Raw genomic sequence first — 22,077 nt, 5'->3', positions numbered from 1 at the left:
AGACGGTATCCCACCAGAAATGTACCTCTCTTGTTGGGACATAATTGGACCCTTATTACTAAATATGATTTTATACTCAGTTAAGGAGGGGAACTTCCATAAGAATGACAATATTGCACTCATAACAGTCCTCCTTAAAAAAGACAAAGACCCCACCGAGTGCGGTAGTTATAGACCTTTAAGCCTCCTCGGAACCGATATCAAACTGTACTCTAAGGTATTAGCCATCAGACTACAAAAGCATATGACATCTTTAATTCACCCGGACCAAACTGGCTTCATAAGAGGTCGCTTGATCACCGATAACATAAGACGATTACTACACGTACTAGATGCCAACAAGGAAGACAACACACCTAAGGCGATACTGTCCCTGGATGCAATGAAAGCTTTTGACAGGTTGGAATGGTCGTATCTATGGGCAGTATTAGAAAGGATGGGGTTAGGAAAAGGATTCATTGATATGATTAAAGTATTATACAAAGACCCATCGGCCATGATTACAACAGGTACAATCATCTCCAAAATCTTTCCGGTATCACGCTCAGCCAGACAGGGTTGCCCTCTTAGTCCCGGACTATTCGATCTATCATTAGAGCCTTTAGCACAATATATAAGACAATCCCAATCCATAGAACCAATCAAAATCAAGGGCACACAACACAAAATTAGTTTATATGCGGACGACGTAATACTGTTCATGCAAAACCCCAACACAGCATTGCCTCATCTTCTCAAGCTGATTGAGGACTTTGGAGATCTATCGGGATTTAGGATAAATTGGCCAAAGTCGGCCTTCCTCCCACTTAACGCCCCTGCAAAAAGAAATATAACCCTCCCAAAAGAGATACAGATGGTAAAACAATTTAGATGTTTGGGAGTTGAGATATTCCCCACCATAAGCCAAACGGTGAAGCACAATTACATAAAAATCCAAAACAAAATCAAATACGACCTTGTCAGGTGGTCGAAACTTAAAAACTCAGTACAGGCACGTATATCAATAATCAAGATGGACGTCCTACCTAGAATCAACTTCTTCAGCTCAAAGCTACCGTTACCCCCTCCAAAGGGTTACTGGAAAGAATTACACTCCTCCACATACAAATTTATTTGGAATAACAAACCACCACGTATAAAAAGATCCACCGCACAGAGAAACAAAGCAGACGGAGGTATGGCATTTCCAGATTTCTACCACTACTTTAAGGCGTACACTTTAAGACCACTAACAACATGGTTTGATCCCCAAGCATTAGTATCCTGGAGAAATTTAGAAGAAAATATAGTAGCTCCACATAAGCTGAAGGGCATAGTATACACCAAATGACCAATTAAGCAATGCGAACGGAAATTTGGCCCCATAATCACTCATGCGATCCGGATATGGCGCAAAACACAAAAAAAATATTCTACCCTACATAAATGGCATAATCATACTCCCTTATTCAATAACAATGCACTCTGGATAGGAAAACAACCTATAAGATTCCCTAGATGGGAAAAGCAAGGCATACACTCATTAGGAGACGTCTTCAATAAACAGGGTTTTTGTAGTTTCAATGAAATACGCAAACATTTTTATCTCACCAAGTCCACATATTACTTTTACGCACAGTTATTGGCATGTTTGAAGGCTCACGGTGTTCCATTAAATATACCAATTGTACACCACAGATACCACAAATTCTTCTATGAAAGAGAGACATCAAGAGGTTTTGTTTCAGATTTTTATCATCAATTACTAACGTCCTCATATGAAACCCTCCACCTAGACTCCGTCTGGAGGAGGGATATACCAGACCTGGAAAGTGATTTTGATTGGCAAGAAGCCTGGGCAAATATTCGATTCACATCAAGGAACCCGGACCATCAACAAATCAATCTTAACTATATTCACAGGACATACTTGACTCCTATAAGACTGAAAAAAAATGGGTCTTATACAAGACTCCAAATGCTCCTTATGTACAAATGGGGACGAGGGGACATTTATGCACATGTACTGGGACTGCCCACCAGTTAAGATATTCTGGAAAGAGGTGACCCAGCAACTATCAAATCTCTTAACTTGGAATATACCTGTACACCCCTCTGTACTACTGCTGAATGATGTTTTTGAGTGTGCAGTACATCCACAGCTAAAGAGATTGGTTTTATCGGGTATCACAGTGGCTAAAAAGCTGATAGCATCACGATGGTTCCAACTGGAAAAAATGTGCCGAAAGGTCTGGATTATTACATATCTCGATGTGATCTATCAAGAAATATCTACAGCTAGAATTTTGGGTCTCAATGAATCCAAAATGACATTGTGGTTAGAAGTGGTGGAGAAAATAAAATCTAGCATATAATGGTAATGTCTGGTTAGGAGCGAGGGAAAATGGATGGATTATCCAATGGGGGGTCCGGAAGGGGGGGGGTACGAGCTGGAGCATATGTGTGTAGGTTTTTAGATAACAGGTATTAAGGGTATATCCTATATAAGACAACTAACTAAAATGTGATCTCATTGGATGTGCACTGACAACTAATGCTTGTATATCTTATCGTGTGTTGTCATGTTTGTTTATGTGTTTGTTTAAAAAATAATAAAAAATAAAATACAAAAAAGATTGTGGATGAATACGCACAGAAAGTGCACACCCCCTACTCAAAACATCTTCCCGCGGGTATGCTTGCTATTGTAAGGCAAACATACAGTATATGTCAAGTTTGGTTTGGTTTTGTCACAAGTAATGAATAATTTCCTGTTTACCATGCATTTTTTCAAGTTTTATTGAATCTGGTGGTCACATGGTTTTGCCTATCTATTATCTAAATTACACATTTGAAGATGTTCTTCCCCAGATTCCACACAGTAAGTTTGGTAAAAACAGGCTAGGGGGAGTAGGGGAAAAAAGTGTTTTTCCAATAATTCAAGGTGGTGAAAATTCCAATATGGCAGACTTCATAGGACCTTAAAGCAAAGTTGTTGTGCATGAGTAGACACATCTCTAGATACCATGACTGTATGATTAACCGATCACAAGATAAACTCATTTGAAAATCTAAAGTTCGACCCAGCCTACAAGATTATTACTATGCAGCACAACTGAGAGCAGTGACGTGCTGGTGTAACGACAGATATGAGGCAAGATGGAAAGACATTGAAAAAGAAGGGGAGGGATACAAGGTACAAGCTCTGGTGGGAGATAGGGAACTATTTAAAGAGAAAGAGGGACTATTAGATCCAATCACCAAATGCACCTTGACCATATGGAACAGAGTAGTAAAAACACACAAATTGGAGAAGCAGTCAGGGGTCCTGAGATGGGTAGCACATGACAAGAGATTCAAACCAGGGAGGTTAGACCATGGATTCAGAAGGTGGGAGAGGGGGGGGGGGGGGCAACAGCGATATGCAAAATGATAGAGAAGGGGGAAATGCAAACACTACAAAAATTAAAGGAGAAATTTGGACTAGAAAACAAGGACCACTTCAGATATCTACAGATTAGAGATTACTATAATAGAGAAATAAGAAGGGACAAGGAAGAAGAACAGAATGGAATAATTAGGATGATAGTAAGGGCATACGAAGGAGGGAAAGGAAGGGTAATATCAGCACTGTACCGGGCTATAATGACCAGCAAGGGACACACGACCGATTATATAAGGGAGAAATGGGAGAGAGAACTAGAGATAGGAATAACAGGGAAGGAATGGGGGAACATATGCAAGGTGCAACATTCAACAACAGGATCGAGGATATGGAAAGAATTTGGATGGAAAAACATAATCAGATTCTTTATAACCCCAGAGCTGAAGGGAAAATATGCACCAACACAAAGAGCATGCTGGAGGATGTGTGGGAAGGAGGGGGCAAATCACACGCACATATTCTGGGGATGTCAGAAGCTGAAGGGGTATTGGGAGGAGATAGGGGAAGCAATGATCAGAATATTAGGATACGGGTTACCACAAACAGGACTGGTGCTTTACTTAGGAGACCTGACACACGAGGGAATACAAGGGGGGGACAAATATTTAATAAAGATAATGTTGATAGCGGCCAGAAAAGCAATAACGAGACTGTGGTACAAGGAAGACCCACCGACAATAGCACAATGGGTAGGAATAGTGGAAGAAATACAGGATATGGAGAGGATAACACACATGCTGTGAGGTTCGCCTTTCCCTGGACCTTTAATTCCCTGTCTCCTCACTTCTCCAGCCCCCACCCTCGCGCTCGTTTAGCCTCGTCTGCTCTTCAGCAGCCCACACCCTTGGACTATCTGTCAGTATCTGTTTGATTGGTTCGTGCCGAACACACTCTTCTAGTTCAAGTATCAATTACCTTCACGCACCTGATGTGTATTCTAATTAGCGCCCCTGTTGGGCTTTAAATACCTCGCTCTTCCCCTCAGTCCTGGTCGGGTCGTTCCGTATCATATCTCTATCAGCAAACTCCTACGGGAGTTTCTCAATCTGTAGGCTCCTACGGGAGTTTCTGTTTCTGTCTGTTATGCTGTTTCATCTCCGGCGTGAGATGCGCTCAAGCCTTCGCCACCTGTCGCCGTTTGCCTGGAGGGAGACACTGTACTGCGCTCTCTAATCCTCTACGGGAGGTATTCCAGTGTTCCACTCCAGACCTCCGAGCCAGACGCGCTCTTCACTCCAGACACGCATCCAGACGCGCATCCAGACGCACTCCAGACGCGCATTCAGACGCGCTCTTCACTCCAGACGCGCATCCAGACGCGCATCCAGACGCACTCCAGACGCGCATTCAGACGCGCTCTTCACTCCAGACGCGCATCCAGACGCGCATCCAGACTCCGCGCCAGATGCGCTCTCCGTACCGGCGCGTACTCCAAGCAGACGCGCACCACTCAGACCTCCGCGCCAGGTGCGCTCTCCGTACCGGCGCGTACTCCAAGCAGACGCGCACCACTCAGACCTCCGCGCCAGATGCGCTCTCCGTACCGGCGCGTACTCCAAGCAGACGCGCACCACTCAGACCTCCGCGCCAGATGCGCTCTCCGTACCGGCGCGTACTCCAAGCAGACGCGCACCACTCAGACCTCCGCGCCAGATGCGCTCTCCGTACCGGCGCGTACTCCAAGCAGACGCGCACCACTCAGACCTCCGCGCCAGATGCGCTCTCCGTACCGGCGCGTACTCCAAGCAGACGCGCACCACTCAGACCTCCGCGCCAGATGCGCTCTCCGTACCGGCGCGTACTCCAAGCAGACGCGCACCACTCAGACCTCCGCGCCAGATGCGCTCTCCGTACCGGCGCGTACTCCAAGCAGACGCGCACCACTCAGACCTCCGCGCCAGATGCGCTCTCCGAGCCAGCGCGCTCTCCTCCAGACGTTTAGCCTGCGCCCTCCTACTCCTCCCTGTAAGCAGCTCCAGCCCTCGCCCTGTCCAAGGCCTTAACCCTGTTTTTCTATGTCCCTGTCCCCAGCCCGCCTCCGCGGGCCTCTGTCCCTGTTTCCCCTCTCTAGTCCTCCTAGTCCTCCCTGTCCAGTCCTCCTAGTCCTTCTAGTCATCCCTGTCCTGTCCTCCTAGTCCTCCCTGTCCCCAGCCCGCCTCCGCGGGCCTCTGTCCCTGTTTCCCCTCTCTAGTCCTCCTAGTCCTCCCTGTCCAGTCCTTCTAGTCCTCCTAGTCCTCCCTGTCCCCAGCCCGCCTCCGCGGGCCTCTGTCCCTGTTTCCCCTCTCTAGTCCTCCTAGTCCTCCCTGTCCAGTCCTCCTAGTCCTCCTAGTCCTCCCTGTCCAGTCCTCTCTAGTCCTCCTAGTCCTCCCTGTCCAGTCCTCCTAGTCCTCCTAGTCTTCCCTGTCCAGTCCTCCTAGTCCTCCCTGTTCCTGCCTTGTCCCTTGCCCTGGCCCTGTCCGTTAGCCTTCCCTTAGCCTTCCCCTTAGCCAGCTCGCCTCTTAAAGGCACTGTGCCTATTTTCCCAAGTTCATGTTTTCCTGTAATTTGTGTTCTCCCTTAAAGGGACAGTGCCGTTTTCTGTTGTTTTCAATAAATGCCCAGTTCTTGGCTTACTCTCATACCTGTCTTGTGTTGTGCGATTGGGGTCGGTTACAAACCATAACAGTACGACCCGACCAGTCGACGACCCCAGCCAGTACAGACAGTGTATGTTGAGTTTGCCTTTTTTTTTTGTTCCCTCTAGTTAGCCCTTGTTAGTTCCCCTGTTGAGCTCCCCTGTTAGCCTTGTTTGCTCCCCTGTTAGCTTCCCTGTTTGCTCCCCTGTTAGCCTGTTAGTCTCCCCTGTTAGCCTTTGTTAGCTCCCCTGTTAGCTTGTTAGTTCCCCTGTTAGCTCCCCTGTTAGCTTCCCTGTTAGTCTCCCCTGTTAGCCTTTGTTAGTTTCCCCTGTTAGTCTCCCCTGTTAACTCCCCTGTTAGCTTCCCTGTTAGCTCCCCTGTTAGCCTGTTGACTCCCCTGTTTGCTTCCCTGTTAGCCTCATTAGCTCCCCTGCAGCTTGTTAGGCCTCTACTACCAGCATGGCCCCAGTCTGCTAGCTTAGTCCCGGCTGCTAGCACAGCCTCTATGTTAATGCAGCCCTTGCTGCTAGCATAGGCCCTGTAGCTAGCCATGCCCAGGCAGCTAACCCTTTCCCTCTGCTAGCCCCTTCCCTGTTCCCCTCTCCAGTGCCCCTGTTCCAGCCCTGTCTGCTAGCCTAGCTCCGGCAGCCAGCGCAGCCTCTATGTTAATGTAGCATTACAGCTAGCATAGGCCCTGTAGCTATCTGTGCCCTGGCTGTTACCCTTCAGCTACCCTAGTTACCCCTCAGCTCCTCTGGTTACCCCTCAGCTCCTCTGGTTACCCCTCAGCTCCTTAGTTATCCCTTCAGCTCCTCTAGTTACCCCTCGGCTTCCCTAGTTACCCCTCGGCTACCCTGCCCCTTTGCTAGCCCCGCTTTTGGTGTAGCTTCCCCGCTAGCATGGCCCAATTTTTTGTTTTGTTGCCTTGTCATTTCCCCTGCCCCTCTGTCTGTATTTTTTGGGTCGCCCGGTGGCTCCCGTGGAGGGGGGAGTACTGTGAGGTTCGCCTTTCCCTGGACCTTTAATTCCCTGTCTCCTCACTTCTCCAGCCCCCACCCTCGCGCTCGTTTAGCCTCGTCTGCTCTTCAGCAGCCTACACCCTTGGACTATCTGTCAGTATCTGTTTGATTGGTTCGTGCCGAACACACTCTTCTAGTTCAAGTATCAATTACCTTCACGCACCTGATGTGTATTCTAATTAGCGCCCCTGTTGGGCTTTAAATACCTCGCTCTTCCCCTCAGTCCTGGTCGGGTCGTTCCGTATCATATCTCTATCAGCAAACTCCTACGGGAGTTTCTCAATCTGTAGGCTCCTACGGGAGTTTCTGTTTCTGTCTGTTATGCTGTTTCATCTCCGGCGTGAGATGCGCTCAAGCCTTCGCCACCTGTCGCCGTTTGCCTGGAGGGAGACACTGTACTGCGCTCTCTAATCCTCTACGGGAGGTATTCCAGTGTTCCACTCCAGACCTCCGAGCCAGACGCGCTCTTCACTCCAGACGCGCATCCAGACGCGCATCCAGACGCACTCCAGACGCGCATTCAGACACGCTCTTCACTCCAGACGCGCATCCAGACGCGCATCCAGACACACTCCAGACGCGCATTCAGACGCGCTCTTCACTCCAGACGCGCATCCAGACGCGCATCCAGACTCCGCGCCAGATGCGCTCTCCGTACCGGCGCGTACTCCAAGCAGACGCGCACCACTCAGACCTCCGCGCCAGGTGCGCTCTCCGTACCGGCGCGTACTCCAAGCAGACGCGCACCACTCAGACCTCCGCGCCAGATGCGCTCTCCGTACCGGCGCGTACTCCAAGCAGACGCGCACCACTCAGACCTCCGCGCCAGATGCGCTCTCCGTACCGGCGCGTACTCCAAGCAGACGCGCACCACTCAGACCTCCGCGCCAGATGCGCTCTCCGTACCGGCGCGTACTCCAAGCAGACGCGCACCACTCAGACCTCCGCGCCAGATGCGCTCTCCGTACCGGCGCATACTCCAAGCAGACGCGCACCACTCAGACCTCCGCGCCAGATGCGCTCTCCGTACCGGCGCGTACTCCAAGCAGACGCGCACCACTCAGACCTCCGCGCCAGATGCGCTCTCCGTACCGGCGCGTACTCCAAGCAGACGCGCGCCACTCAGACCTCCGCGCCAGATGCGCTCTCCGTACCGGCGCGTACTCCAAGCAGACGCGCACCACTCAGACCTCCACGCCAGATGCGCTCTCCGAGCCGGCGCGCTCTCCTCCAGACGTTTAGCCTGCGCCCTCCTACTCCTCCCTGTAAGCAGCTCCAGCCCTCGCCCTGTCCAAGGCCTTAACCCTGTTTTTCTATGTCCCTGTCCCCAGCCCGCCTCCGCGGGCCTCTGTCCCTGTTTCCCCTCTCTAGTCCTCCTAGTCCTCCCTGTCCAGTCCTCCTAGTCCTTCTAGTCATCCCTGTCCTGTCCTCCTAGTCCTCCCTGTCCCCAGCCCGCCTCCGCGGGCCTCTGTCCCTGTTTCCCCTCTCTAGTCCTCCTAGTCCTCCCTGTCCAGTCCTTCTAGTCCTCCTAGTCCTCCCTGTCCCCAGCCCGCCTCCGCGGGCCTCTGTCCCTGTTTCCCCTCTCTAGTCCTCCTAGTCCTCCCTGTCCAGTCCTCCTAGTCCTCCCTGTCCAGTCCTCTCTAGTCCTCCCTGTCCAGTCCTCCTAGTCCTCCTAGTCTTCCCTGTCCAGTCCTCCTAGTCCTCCCTGTTCCTGCCTTGTCCCTTGCCCTGGCCCTGTCCGTTAGCCTTCCCTTAGCCTTCCTCTTAGCCAGCTCGCCTCTTAAAGGCACTGTGCCTATTTTCCCAAGTTCATGTTTTCCTGTAATTTGTGTTCTCCCTTAAAGGGACAGTGCCGTTTTCTGTTGTTTTCAATAAATGCCCAGTTCTTGGCTTACTCTCATACCTGTCTTGTGTTGTGCGATTGGGGTCGGTTACAAACCATAACACATGCTGAGGTTACAGGAAGAGAAATTTGGGGAAAGATGGGGAAAGTGGGAGGATTATAAAGGGAACGAAAACGACATCACAGAGGAAGAACCAAATGCAACACAAGAGGGCGAAGGGTAAAGGAGGAAAGAAGTTCAAGGAGGGTCTCTGAACCCATGTCACACAACTATGCTTTAGTTAGTATTTTCTATTTTTTTTGGGGGTATTACAATGGCTTTATGTTTTTATACTTTATTATTTATGTCTGTTTAACGGTGTGATATTAATATTCAGGGATGATGTGGTTTGTGTATGGGTGAATCAAAAGGCAAAGTGAAAGTTAATAAAAAAAGGACGAAGGATAAGGGAAGAAAGAAGCTCAAGGAGGGTCTCTGGACCCAGATCACACATACATGCCTTAGTCAGTATTTATCATCTTTGAGTAGGAATTACATTTTTATACCTGTTTAAGGGAGGTACACAATCAGCCCTTGTATTAAGTACCTGGAAAACAACTGTAGGGGAACCAGACAACTAACCATGATACCCATGTAAATATTTATGTGCACTGTTTTTTTTGTGGTGTTAGTTTCTTTTTTTTTTGTAAGTGCTGTTTGTCTATAACTGTTAATAAAGATTTAAGTTTAAAAAAAAGAAAATCTAAAGTTCGGCCTGAGGTCATGGGGTCACCAACATCAATAGGCTTCTTCCTCTAGGGGTCATGAATGTGCATGGCAAATTAGAAAATATTTGACTGAAAGCTATTGGGAGTTATCACGTTCACAATTAGGATGTGAATGTTTGGCCTGATGGTGGCGTAAAAGGAAAGGTCATGGGGTCACCAAAATCAATAGAGTTCACCCTTTAGGGGTCATAAATCTGCACCGCAAATTTTTTAAGATTCAAATGAAAGCTATTGAGAGTTACCACATTCACAAGTAGGATATGAATGTTTGGCCTGATGGTGGCGCTAGAGGAAAGGTCATGGGGGTCACCAAAATCAATAGGCTTCTTCCACTAGGGGCCATGAATGTGCCCAGCTAATTTCTTAAGATATGAAAGCTATTCAAGGTACACCAATTCCGCACCTTACGTACTGTAGCACATGTGACACATTAGACACTTACAGTGAGAAGGACTCGGCTAGTCTCGTTTTGAAAGATCTCTAGTGCTACTAGCCTCTTCCCCATTCATCTCAAGTTTGGTGCACTTGTGTGGTCGCAATAAACCCAGAGATAAATGTTTATCCAAAATCATCAGGCTGAACTCTGTGTTTTATATTGTCTAGATTTTTTTTTTATGTACACCGTGGGAAGGGGGGAACGCAATTAACATTTTCTGTGTGTCTTGCACAAATAAAAAATTGACAATAAAGTTGACTTTGAAGACTGTGACACTGTTGTGTCAGTGTAGAGACCTATAGCACTAGCCTGCAGCGTGTTCATTATGCTGCAAAAATGTGTGTTGTAATGATATTTACAATATATATATTTTTTAAAGGATATTTATTATTTTAAACAGATAACACAAGAGCAGTTGAAATCAGATGCAATACCTAAACCATAGGGTGTAATTAATGAGGTGACACGTTTACAATCCTGCACAAACTGATTTATGTGTCACTTGTGTGTCAGAACAATAATGCCATTCGAAACCTATTATCCTCAATGCATACAGAACACAACATTGGAGAGATTCCTCTCAGGTTAGCATAAATACGCCTCATCCACTGAAGCACAGTGATCAGTATGCTTATCAATGATTAATATCAGGTTTATTATCAAATATAAAGTATTATAATAAAGATACTGAAACCTAGATCTGCATACATGATTCAACTAAAAGACATCAATTCATATAATAGTGCATTTGTTTCTTTTCATGATCTGTGTCCTCGTTCCTTCTAGGTCAACATTCTCATCTTCATTGTTCAAGAGGCTTTCATTACATCCTGGAAGCGCACTGGCGGTTTATTGACAGTCTCTCACTGAGTGAGTCTCCTCAGTGAATGCATTCAGCATTCGGACAGTAAAGCCTTAGCTGTCCAGTCACATCTGGCTACCAGTAACCTTGGTCTGTCTCCTGAAGCCTGGATCAGTTCCCTGCCACTTAGAGAGAGAGAGAGAGAGAGAGAGAGAGAGAGAGAGAGAGAGAGAGAGAGAGAGAGAGAGAGAGAGAGAGAGAGAGAGAGAGAGTTTCTCAATTTGGTGTTTTCAATGAGAAATGACGTCATTGTTTTCATATAAACAGAGGCTAGAATCTCCATGCCAGTCCAGGTATATCTCTCTAAATATGCCTTCATCTGACAGTGGGGGTTTGTTTATTCTCCTCACCGGTGGTAGTCTAGGTCCAGTAGACTGATTCCGTTAACTGCCAAGATCCGGTCTCCCGGTACCAGCCTCTCACATCGGGCAGCAGGGGAGTCTGGTTCCACCGCCCGGATAAAAATACCATTAATCCTCAATGAAGTGTCCTGAAACAGAGGCCAAATATCAAGAGAATATGGATTCATATAAAGAGGCCTAGCATCTACCCATCCCGAGCATAAACCCATGGTTGTTGCAGTTGCTATATAAAGGTGCTATATAACATTCAGCCACTAGATGTCACACTAGAGCACCAGTATGTCAGTATGTCATCAGGTGCAATCCACGTGGAGAAAATGGGAAGTAGGGAACAACATTCATTTTGGACCTGCCAGCATTTTTTAAATGATGAATTCATTAATCAATCATGTTTTGGGGGAATATTTTTCTTTTTTTATTGTATGATTACTCTACTATAAAAATAATTATGTATAGCACCTTTAACAGTCAAATGTGTTTGTAAGGTTTGTTAATATATTCATTAATATTCCAGTATATGTGCCCCCTAAATTACAGTGCTACCAATAAATGCATCAGAGTACTACTACACACTGTACTGGCACACATGATACTTGTAGTTTTACTTTTTGCCCAGAAGGTGGTAGTGTAATACCAGTCAAGATGAGGGAAAGTATACAAAACCACTGGAAGAAAAAGTTTAAACTTGACCCACTTGTCAAACATTCATAATTCTTTTCGCTCGTCTTACAACAACAAACAACCTCTAGACCACCATGCTGGCTAAATCGAGGGCAGGTGTTTAGAGGAGACCGATTTCACAAGAGTGTAGGACAAACAAAGGACTAAAAACTAAATTCCCACACTGGTTTTCTTGCCTCATTTCCTTTTCCTTAATCTGCAACCATCAGGGCTATAACACAAGATATGATAATGCATTCACTGTAGTCACCCTCGCTATGAGAACTTGCTCCAAACATCAAGAATATGAAAAAAAAAAGCTTATTTTTTTTATCCACTCCCCCCCCCCCCCCCCCCTCTTTTTCTATTTTTTCTCCCATCCCAATTTAGCCGTGCCAATTCTCCCCTCCCCTGTCTTGAACGTTGCTCGCATATGCCCCCCACTGGTCGGTTGTAGGGAGGATAGAAGCCTTGCATCACATGTCCCCTCCGATACATGTGTAGGCAGCCTACAGTCACATCTTTTCACCTGCCAGCGCGGACTCTCATTCAGCGAGGTGTAACGTGTGGGAGGCTCACACTACCCCCGTCATTTTCCTGTCTCTGCTGTGCAGGCGTCCCCCAACCGACCTGTAGGTGTCGCTGTCCACAACGTCTAGATTACCACCCATCGATTTCCACCCGCTAACTCTGCCAATTGAGTTAGTATGACGGCCGGCCTAAGCCGGAGGCAACGCCGACAGCCGGAATCGAACCCGGTGTCTTTTGCGTTGGTGACAAGCGCAATGTCCGCTGCGCCACCCAGCCGCCTTGAACCAAAAAAAAGCTTGAAAGGAAAGATGAGACTGAAAATGGATAGCAGATGGTTTGTCTATCATTAAAATGTCTTTGGATCTGACCCTTTAACCTTAAACTGAGGCCTCTCTAACACACACAGATAACAGCCCTCTCTAAAACACAGGGAACCTGGGAGGTTGAGCTGCCACTGTGACCTATGACCGTCTAGAAGGGGAACAGGCCACAGTAAAGGACAGCCAAAGCAAAATTGCATCCAAGCATGCAGTTGGTCTGCAGATTATCAAATAGAAATGACTTACAGTGGCTCTTTCACTCACCAATGCATCAACCAGAGCTAAGCCAAGTCCTCTATCGTCCCGCTGCAGTTCCAGGCTGAAAACATCTTCACCATAGTTATCATCACCATCACCATTGTCATAATTCTCCTCCTCCTCTTGCTCCTTTAGCTCCACTGATCTTTCCTTGTTGGGGGAGTCGAACCTCAGCCGGTCTGTCATCAGCGCAGCCAAGCATTCAGATACTAATCCACCTGGGAAGAAAGTTCAGCTCAAACTGTGATGTGACGACAAACAAAGGAAATCAAACAAATGCGTACATGAAACATTTGTCTTGAAATATATATATATTTCTTTACCTTCCTCATGTAAATCTACCACCGAAGACCAGGAGGCGTCGTCGGGCCGCGTCTCACCGTCTCCCTTTGTCTCCGCATCTCTGCACTCCACCTCCGCCAGCTCCGGGTCGTGGGGCGTGTTGGGCGGGGTGAGCAGGCAGGAAGGGTCCAGGGCCGACCTCCTCGCTCTGCCGGGTTCAACCTCCCTGGTCTGCAGCTCCAGACTCCACAGCTTCTGGGACAGCAGGAGGGCCCCGCAGGAGGTGAACTCTGCGAGGCCTCCGGGGTTGCGGGTGGAGGAGGGAGAGGAGGGTGATGGTGGCGTGGCGACAGAGGCGGGAGAAGAGGACGAGGTTCCCTGGACGGGAGGCTGAGGTGAGACTACCTTGACTGGCGGTGAGTGCATGGATTCTAGACTGGCTTTTGGAAGGGTGACCATCTTGTTCAGTTTGGCCTCCAGAGGAACGGCCAGCGCCTGAGGAACGACAAGCGTCAGTGTAATGGAGTGGTTCCATCGCAAAACAATGCTTTGAAAGGGAAGACAGAGTTGACTTTAATGTGTACATACTGTACCTAAGTCATGCCACGTTTATTTGTATAGCCCATTATCACAATCATTCCGATAGTATTCATGATACTAAATAATTCTGTATGTAAAGCGCTGTTGTCTTTATAAACATCAGGTTAAGTTCATATCTAGGCATTCTAACTATGAGAAAATCAAATATGATTGCTTGGGATATGACAACACTTCGCCAGGATAATGAAGCATGTAAACACCTTTATCACATTCCCGTGGATCAGGTTCTGTGGTCTGTGAATTCAGTTTCCATGGTCATATTTACAATATTCTATTTACGGTACTCAAAAAATTAAGATGCTTATCGACACCTTAACCCTGCTAAGACCTTAGCCAGTAGTATCCGGAATACTGTGTGCATGTAAAGGCACCCATAGTGAAACCAGGCTCCACCTATTTCACAGCATAGGTTAACAGAAGAAAAGGCATAGTAAACTGCTTTACCTGTTGCTCCTTAACACCTGCATTCCTGAGGGGGTGTGAGACAGAGAAGGTGGAGATGACCTCCTGGAGCCTGTCCAGCTGGTTCCTCAGGGCAGGGTCTGGTAATACTGTCCCCAGCTCCAGGTGGTAGCCCCCTCCAGGGAGGACCAGAGGGTGGTGGGTGTCAAAACTCAACAGGATATCAGCTGAGGACAGGAGAAGACAGAAGAAGACAGGAGGAGACAGATAAGGAGGATAGGAGGAGACAGAGTAGATAGCAATCATTCCATTTTCAGATGAAAACTACATACTGTAGGAAATCTCTACCTGAACAGGTAGTTTAAGCTTGTATTGAGTTTAGAAATGTTGTTTTCTTAAAGGAACACGCCAACATTATGGGAAATGCGCTTACCATCTTCTCAAGAGTCAGATACCAATTTCCTCTCTGTGTGTTCTGTAGAAAGTTGTCCGGCTGCAAGCTAGCCTAGCTTAGCACAATGAACGGTTGACATTGGCCAACTAGCACCTCTCCCGGAGTTTTACGCTAGGCTAGCCGCTTCGCATCCTCTTCCATTCATTGTAGCCAGACAGCTTTCTACTGAACGTATAGGGAGGAAATGGGTATCTATCTTCTTGTCTGACTCTGGAGAAGACGGTAAGCGGATTTCCCATAATGTTGGTGTGTTCCTTTAAAATAAGTGATAAAGGTCTGCCAATGGGTTGAGATGATTTCACTTATTCCAATACAATTTATCTTCGTTTCAAGGATTTTCTCTAAATGAGCATGATTATAAAACAAAAGGAATGAAGGAGATGTCTTGAAACAAGTTCAATTGACAAGCGGAATTATCTCATCCCATTGGAATTCCCCTTTCATTTGAAGCACTTCAATCAGATTGTAAGGCTCAACATGAGCTTAACATATGTTAGAGATGAGAGGAAAGTAATAGTTGTCTCCATATCCGTCCTTGCATTCACATTTTGTATGGTCTGGTTTTCATTAGGTTCATTGAGAAAGGGGGGTTAAGCTGTTGATAAAATGTGTGGGAATGAGTGTGCATGTGTACACTGGCAGCCCGGAACTAATCCTCCTCAATAAAGTTCAGGTGGGTTTTCCAGAGGAGCGCGAAGAGTGTGGAACGCAGAAGTGGAACGCGCGGGAGTTAGATGGACTAGCCGCCATTTGCCACATCACAGAACTCCACCTGTCGGACGACCCATGAACTCTTTCTTTGTTAATAATAATATTTTTTTTAATAATGCAGGACCTGTCGCAGAGGTCTTTAATTGGCATGCAACGACACTCAATGTTAGTGGCACACAGCGGTTAATTAGCACACACACACCGGAACACACACGCATGCATTGTTTTTTGTAGGATCGCCGATGTGATACTCCTCTGCGCTTAACCCATCCCGTCGTCCTTCCCCCCAAGGGCAGCCGAGAGCAGACGAGGGCTGCGGCGTGAGCCATGCCCGGGGACCATCCAAGTGCTCCTGCCCGTCTTCGTCACGGACGCGACAGCGTTAGCGATCTGTTGATTTGCATGTTTTTCCATTGGGTTTCTCTTATCGGGGGGGGGGGGGGGGGACCTTGCGAGCACGGGGAGAACATGCAAACTCCACACAGAAAGGCCCGGGAGATACCCCACCTGGGTAACTGGTATCATGGAACCCTGGTCCCCAAGCGGGAATCAAACCCTGGACCTTCTTGCTGTGAGGCGACAGTGTTAACCACTACACCACCGTGCTGCTCAACACCAGTATTGTTTTGTCACCAGACCAGCCAACTAAAAACCTACAAAATCGGATCGGCCTTCGCCAGGTCCTGCCACTCAACGGAGCTCAGACAGGACTTGCCCAGGCCGTGATCTCGTGTGCTGATTTGGTAAGCTAAGCCTGTTATTTCTCATCCTTCTTGAAAACCAGACCAGCTATTCTGTTTTTCCTTGTCTTTCCTCTATCTTACACATCAGGTTGGAGCTAGTGTTTGGATCGTCAAACTAAAAGACCACCTGCATTTCACTGTATGCCCTGGTATGTATGTGACAAATAAACCTCTTGATTCTTGATTCTAAATAACCCCTAGACTGCTGCTAGTTCGTAACAACATACTTGTTAAGATGGGGATCGTTTTGTTTTTGCAGTGTATCTTTATAATCATGTCTTATCTAATAATCAGTGTTAGGAAGTAGCTAACTACATGTAGTTCAACTACATTCATTACATTTAACAAGATTTTATATCTTTTTCGGTAGTTAGCTACTTTGGATCATATAGTTTAGGTAGTCAATTACAAACTATATTTCCCTAGAAATTTAGCATTTTCCTGATTCCATCACAACAACTGCTCCCTGGTGAGGTTTTGCCAGCCCTACTAGTCACTAAATCCAACACCCACACTTTACTCTGCCGGTATAGGGAGGTGTAGTGGTTACGTCATTGCTGTTTCCGGCCGGTGCTCCATCTTGAAAACGCAATGTATTTTCCCATTGCCCATTTCTAAATCGTCTCGTTTAAAACAAATAAAGCATGAACATTTGCATGGAGCGATGTTAGATCTCCCTGGGTATTCATTTATAATTGGTGCGGATTTTAATGCCATCTGGGATCCCTTGATTGATAAATCTAGTCTCACCACATCCTATGACCAGAAACAGGCCTCTACGGCACTACAGGCCTGGGCCAAGGATACAGGAGTAAATGATTTGTGGCGATCGCTCAACCCAACGGCGCGAGAGTACTCCTTTTTCTCAGCAAGACACAGGACATTTTCTAGAATAGATTATGTTTGTGCATCCCCTAGACTATTTGATAGCTTTGACGTTGAATTGGGGCCAATTGCACTGTCAGATCACAACTATTTACTCCTAAAGGGCTCATTCAGTAGAATGACATCCCGAGCCCCAAGATGGCGCTTTAACTCGACACTGTTGAAAAACAATGAATTCAATCTACAATTCAAAAATAAAATCAGTGAATTCCTGCAGATTAATGCGTGTTCGGTACAAGACCCCAGAACGTTATGGAGATCGGTAAAGGGTTTTATCAAGGAAAACACTACTGTCTTTGCCTCCAACCTCCGCAAGAAACGTCAATCCAAATTGGTAGAGCTGGAAGTGCTTCACTCTTCGTTGTTCTCCTCTTTACAACGCAACTACTCGTGTCAACTGGAGTCTCAAATTAAAGTGTTGAAAAGGGAGATTAACTCCATCTTAAGACAACAATCTGAATTTCAAATACGCAGAACAAGACAACATTATTACTTTCATGGTTCTAAACCTAGTCACCTACTAGCTATGAAGATACGATCCAGTGAACAATTTGCTGATATCCCTGCCATTAAGGACCAACAGGGACTTGTTATTACAGACCCCAAAAGAATCACAGAGACTTTCCGTACGTTTTACTCCAACCTGTACAAGTCAGAAGTGATCTTCGATCATAATAAACTGGATACATTTCTTGATCAAATTAACTTACCTAAACTTTCAAAGGAAGACGCTAAACGGTTAGATGCACCTATTACACTAGAGGAACTTAGGGAGGCTATATCTGAATTGCAAAGTGGTAAAGCCCCTGGCTGGGATGGCATTCCACCCGAACTGTACCTCTCATGTTGGGATGTAATTGGACCACTATTACTTGATATGATTTTATACTCAGTCAAAGAGGGGAACTTCTCCATGGATGTCAATATGGCACTCATATCTATCCTACTTAAAAAAGATAAAGAACCCACCGAATGCGGTAGTTATAGACCCTTAAGCCTCCTCTGAACCGATCTCAAGCTGTACGCTAAGGTACTAGCCATCCGACTTCAAAAACATATGACATCTTTAGTTCACCCTGATCAGACAGGCTTCATAAGAGGCCGCCTGATCACGGATAATATTAGACGGTTACTGCATGTGATAGATTCCAGCAAGGATGCCGCGCCTCCTACAGCTGTATTATCCTTGGATGCGATGAAGGCCTTTGACAGGTTGGAATGGTCTTATTTATGGGCAGTACTTGGAAGGATGGGGTTAGTTCATTAATATGATCAAAGTACTATATACAGATCCATCAGCCATGATTTTAACAGGTAAATTCTGCTCCCCACACTTTCCTGTGTCGTGCTCGTCTAGACAGGGTTGTCCTCTTAGTCCCGGACTATTTGCTCTATCCCTAGAGCCTTTGGCACAGTACATAATACAATCCCAGTCCATAGCGCCGATCTCAATTAAGGGAACACAGCATCACATTAGCTTATATGCGGACAATGTATTATTGTTCATGCAAAACCCTACCACCTCCCTATAGGGTTGGGCACCGAAAACTGGTTCTAATTAGGAACCGGTTCCTAACTTCCGGTTCTGGAACCGGAAGTAACATACCTGCATTTCGATTATAAAAAAAGAAAAAAAAAAAAAAAAAAAAAAATCTTTGTTAATTAATACCCTAGTTACAGTACAGCAAACAAATTAAACTGTATCAAGTCAACTGAAAATGTGAATAGTATGAAAAAAAATTTAAATTTTCAATTTTTTTTTTAATTCTCCTGCGAAATAAGCTGTGACCTGCACCTCAAAGAATCGGAATCGAGAATCGTTCAGAACAGGAATCGATATGGAGAATCGGAATCGGAACCGGAATCGTTCAAATCCAAACGATGCCCAACCCTACCTCCCTACCTCATCTTCTCAAAGTAATAGATGATTTTGGCAATCTATCGGGATTTAAGATAAACTGGCCAAAATCGGCCTTCCTTCCACTCAATGTGACTGCGAAGGCTACCATCCTCCCAGCAAATATACCCATGGTAGAACACTTTAGATGTCTTGGAGTTGAAATATTCCCCACTATATGCCAAACGGTGAAGTATAATTATTCCGGATTCCTAGATAGGATCACAAATGACTTCGGCAGGTGGTCAAAATTCAAAAACTCATTACAGGCCCGAGCATCAATAGTTAAGATGGATGTTTTACCCAGAATTAACTTCTTCAGCTCGATGTTGCCGTTACCCCCCCCCCCCCCCCCCCCCTGTTGGTTACTGGCAAAAATTACACTCCGCTGCATATAAATTCATTTGGAACAACAAACCTCCACGAATAAAAAGATCCACTGCACAGAGAAATAAAGCCGACGGGGGTTTAGCATTTCCAGACTTCAACTATTATTTTAAAGCGTTCTCTTTAAGACCACTGATCACCTGGTTTGATTCTCAAGCATCTGTATCCTGGAGACCATTAGAGGAGAACATAGTGGCACCACATAGACTGCACATAGACTGCAGTGTACACCAACTTATCAATTAAGCAATGCAACTTGAGATTTGGCCCTCTTATTACGTATGTGATCCGGATATGGCGTGACACACAGAAAAAGTGTACAAACCACCATAAATGGCACAGTCATTCTCCCCTATTTAATAACAATTTACTCCTTATTGCACAACAACCTATCAGATTTCCTAGATGGGAAAAGAAAGGCATACATACATTGGGGGATATCTTCGATGACCATGGTTTCTGCAGTTATCAAGATATATCTAACACATTTAACCTCACCAGCTCCACTAATTTTTTCTATCTACAATTAAGAGCAGCTTTAAAGGCTCACGGAGTCCCATTAAAGATTCCACTTGAGCACCACAGATTTTACAAATTCTTTTATGAAAAGGAGACATCGAGAGGCTTCGTCTCTGACTTTTATCGTCACTTACTTACGTCCTCATATGATGTCCTTCCCCTAGACTCGGTTTGGAGGAAGGATATCCCAAACTTGGAAGTAGATTTTGATTGGGATGAAGTCTGGGCAAACGTTCGGCTATCATCACGCAACCCGGATCACCAACAGATTAATCTTAATTTTGTTCATAGGACTTACCTGACTCCTAGACGTTTGCACCTAATGGGGCTCAGACAAGACCCTCGATGCTCCTTGTGTTTAAACGGTGCTCTTGGTACATTTATGCATATGTATTGGGAATGCCCTCCTGTTAAGATATTCTGGGAAAAAGTAACCACTCAATTATCAGAATTTTTATCTCTGACCATATATTGCCTTCTGTATTGTTGTTGAATGATGTTTCTCAGTTATCAACCTCTGTACATGTAAAGAGACAAATTTTGTCCGGTCTTACGGCTGCCAAAAAGTTGATAGCGTCACGCTGGATTCAACCGGATAAAATGTGCCGGAAGGTATGGGTTCTTACCTATCTCGATGTGATTTATCTAGAGATATCTACTGCACGAATTTTAGGTGTTAATGAAGCCAGCATAGCAATCTGGTTAGCTGTGGTGGAGAAGATAAAGGGAAGCATATGAACTTGTAATTTCTGATGTTAAATGGAATAGTGGATGTATAGTCCAAGAGGGGGTCCTGAGGGGGGAGTGGAGGGGGAGGGAAGGGGAAGGAATGAGTGAGGAAGAGCGAGCAAGAGCACATGTATTGTATTGTATTTATTATTTTTATGTCTTTTAATCTACATTTATTTTGATTTAATTACTGGTCATTATTGTTATTATTATTTCTGTCATTGTCCTGTGATTTATCATAGATTTTTACTGTTACTGTATTGTTTGTCTAGTTTTATGTTAAAAAGGGGAAAATAAAAAACATTTGTTCAAAAACAAATGGTGAAAAAAATAAAAATAAAAATAAAAAAACATTTGCATGGTGTACCTTTCTGTGAATATCCATCCACAATATATAGCTCAACATTAAAATATTCGCAATTAATCGTAAAAAAAAACCGCCAAATTGGGCGGCTACGTGGCGTAGTGGGCAAGGCGCTCACCACGAAATCTGGAGACGCTGGGCTCGCCTGTTTGAGCCCAGCGCTCCACATTTTCTTTCAGTTTAGCTGGTCGTCCGTACTAATACACATTGGCCGTATTAGGGGGTGGGAAACTGATGGGTGGGGATCGGGCGTTGTGGACAGCGACTCCTACAGGTCGGTTGGTGCGCCTGCGCAGTGGAATCAGGAAGTGTCGGGGGCAGTGTGAGCCTCCCACGCGTTACTCCTCACCACTGAGAGATCGAGCTGCGCAGGTGAAAAGATGCGACTGCTGTTACCTCAAGTACCGGAGGGGACTTGTGCTATGTATGACTTAGTCCACATTGCAGCCGGCTTGTGGGAGGCAAGAAACAGCGTTCGTGACAGGGGAGGGTTGAATTGGATGATACGAAATTGGGATGGGAGAAAAATATAGAAAATGGGAGAAAAAGTGGATAAAAAAAAAAAAAAAAACGCCAAATTTTATTTCAACCAAAAATGCTTAAACAATAATGTTAGTGATAGAAGGGAACTCATTTTGTGCAAAAATGGAAAGCTTTTCAATGTTCATGAGGCAGAATGGTTACAATAGCCGATAATCCATTTACACAATGATAAATCCCTATACGGGTGGACCTTGCAGGCGTGACGTCAGACTACACCTCCCTATAGTTGTTGCTAAATATAACTATAGGAGATTCCAGAGTAACATTATGAGTTTTCTGCAATGCAGTTTTGATTTAGTTGAACAACTTTTTCAAAGTAGAGCTAGTTTGACAAACATGATAAAACATTTTAGTAGTAGTTAAAGGGGCACTTCACCAAAAAAAAACAATGCTGAATTGTCTTGCACATAAGACTAAATAGTTTTGTGCACATTCATTTATTTTGACAGTTATTGAGTAAATT

The 22,077-nt window shown here is 45.7% G+C and overlaps 1 protein-coding gene across 5 annotated transcripts in view; it reads right to left on the bottom strand.

The window, feature by feature from the left end:
• Positions 1 to 10,485: 10,485 nt before the first annotated feature.
• Positions 10,486 to 22,077, bottom strand: part of radil2b (Ras association and DIL domains 2b) — a 37,877-nt gene continuing 26,285 nt past the window's right edge. For 2 of the 5 annotated variants that reach the window (XM_084322362.1, XM_084322364.1), the window contains exons 14-18: positions 14,425 to 14,609; positions 13,422 to 13,875; positions 13,105 to 13,316; positions 11,318 to 11,457; positions 10,486 to 11,092 (exon numbers count right to left, since the gene is read on the bottom strand). In XM_084322362.1, coding sequence (XP_084178488.1) covers positions 10,999 to 11,092; positions 11,318 to 11,457; positions 13,105 to 13,316; positions 13,422 to 13,875; positions 14,425 to 14,609 — 1,085 coding nt within the window. In that variant the 3' untranslated portion in view covers positions 10,486 to 10,998. The remainder of the gene's footprint in view (positions 11,093 to 11,317; positions 11,458 to 13,104; positions 13,317 to 13,421; positions 13,876 to 14,424; positions 14,610 to 22,077) is intronic. The other 3 variants (XM_084322363.1, XM_084322365.1, XM_084322366.1) reach the window with 3 other exon arrangements.

Source organism: Notolepis coatsorum, assembly GCF_963971535.1.
Source record: "Notolepis coatsorum genome assembly, chromosome: 10".
Lineage (NCBI taxonomy): Eukaryota > Metazoa > Chordata > Actinopteri > Aulopiformes > Paralepididae > Notolepis > Notolepis coatsorum.
This window is presented reverse-complemented; position numbering and strand designations above follow the sequence as displayed.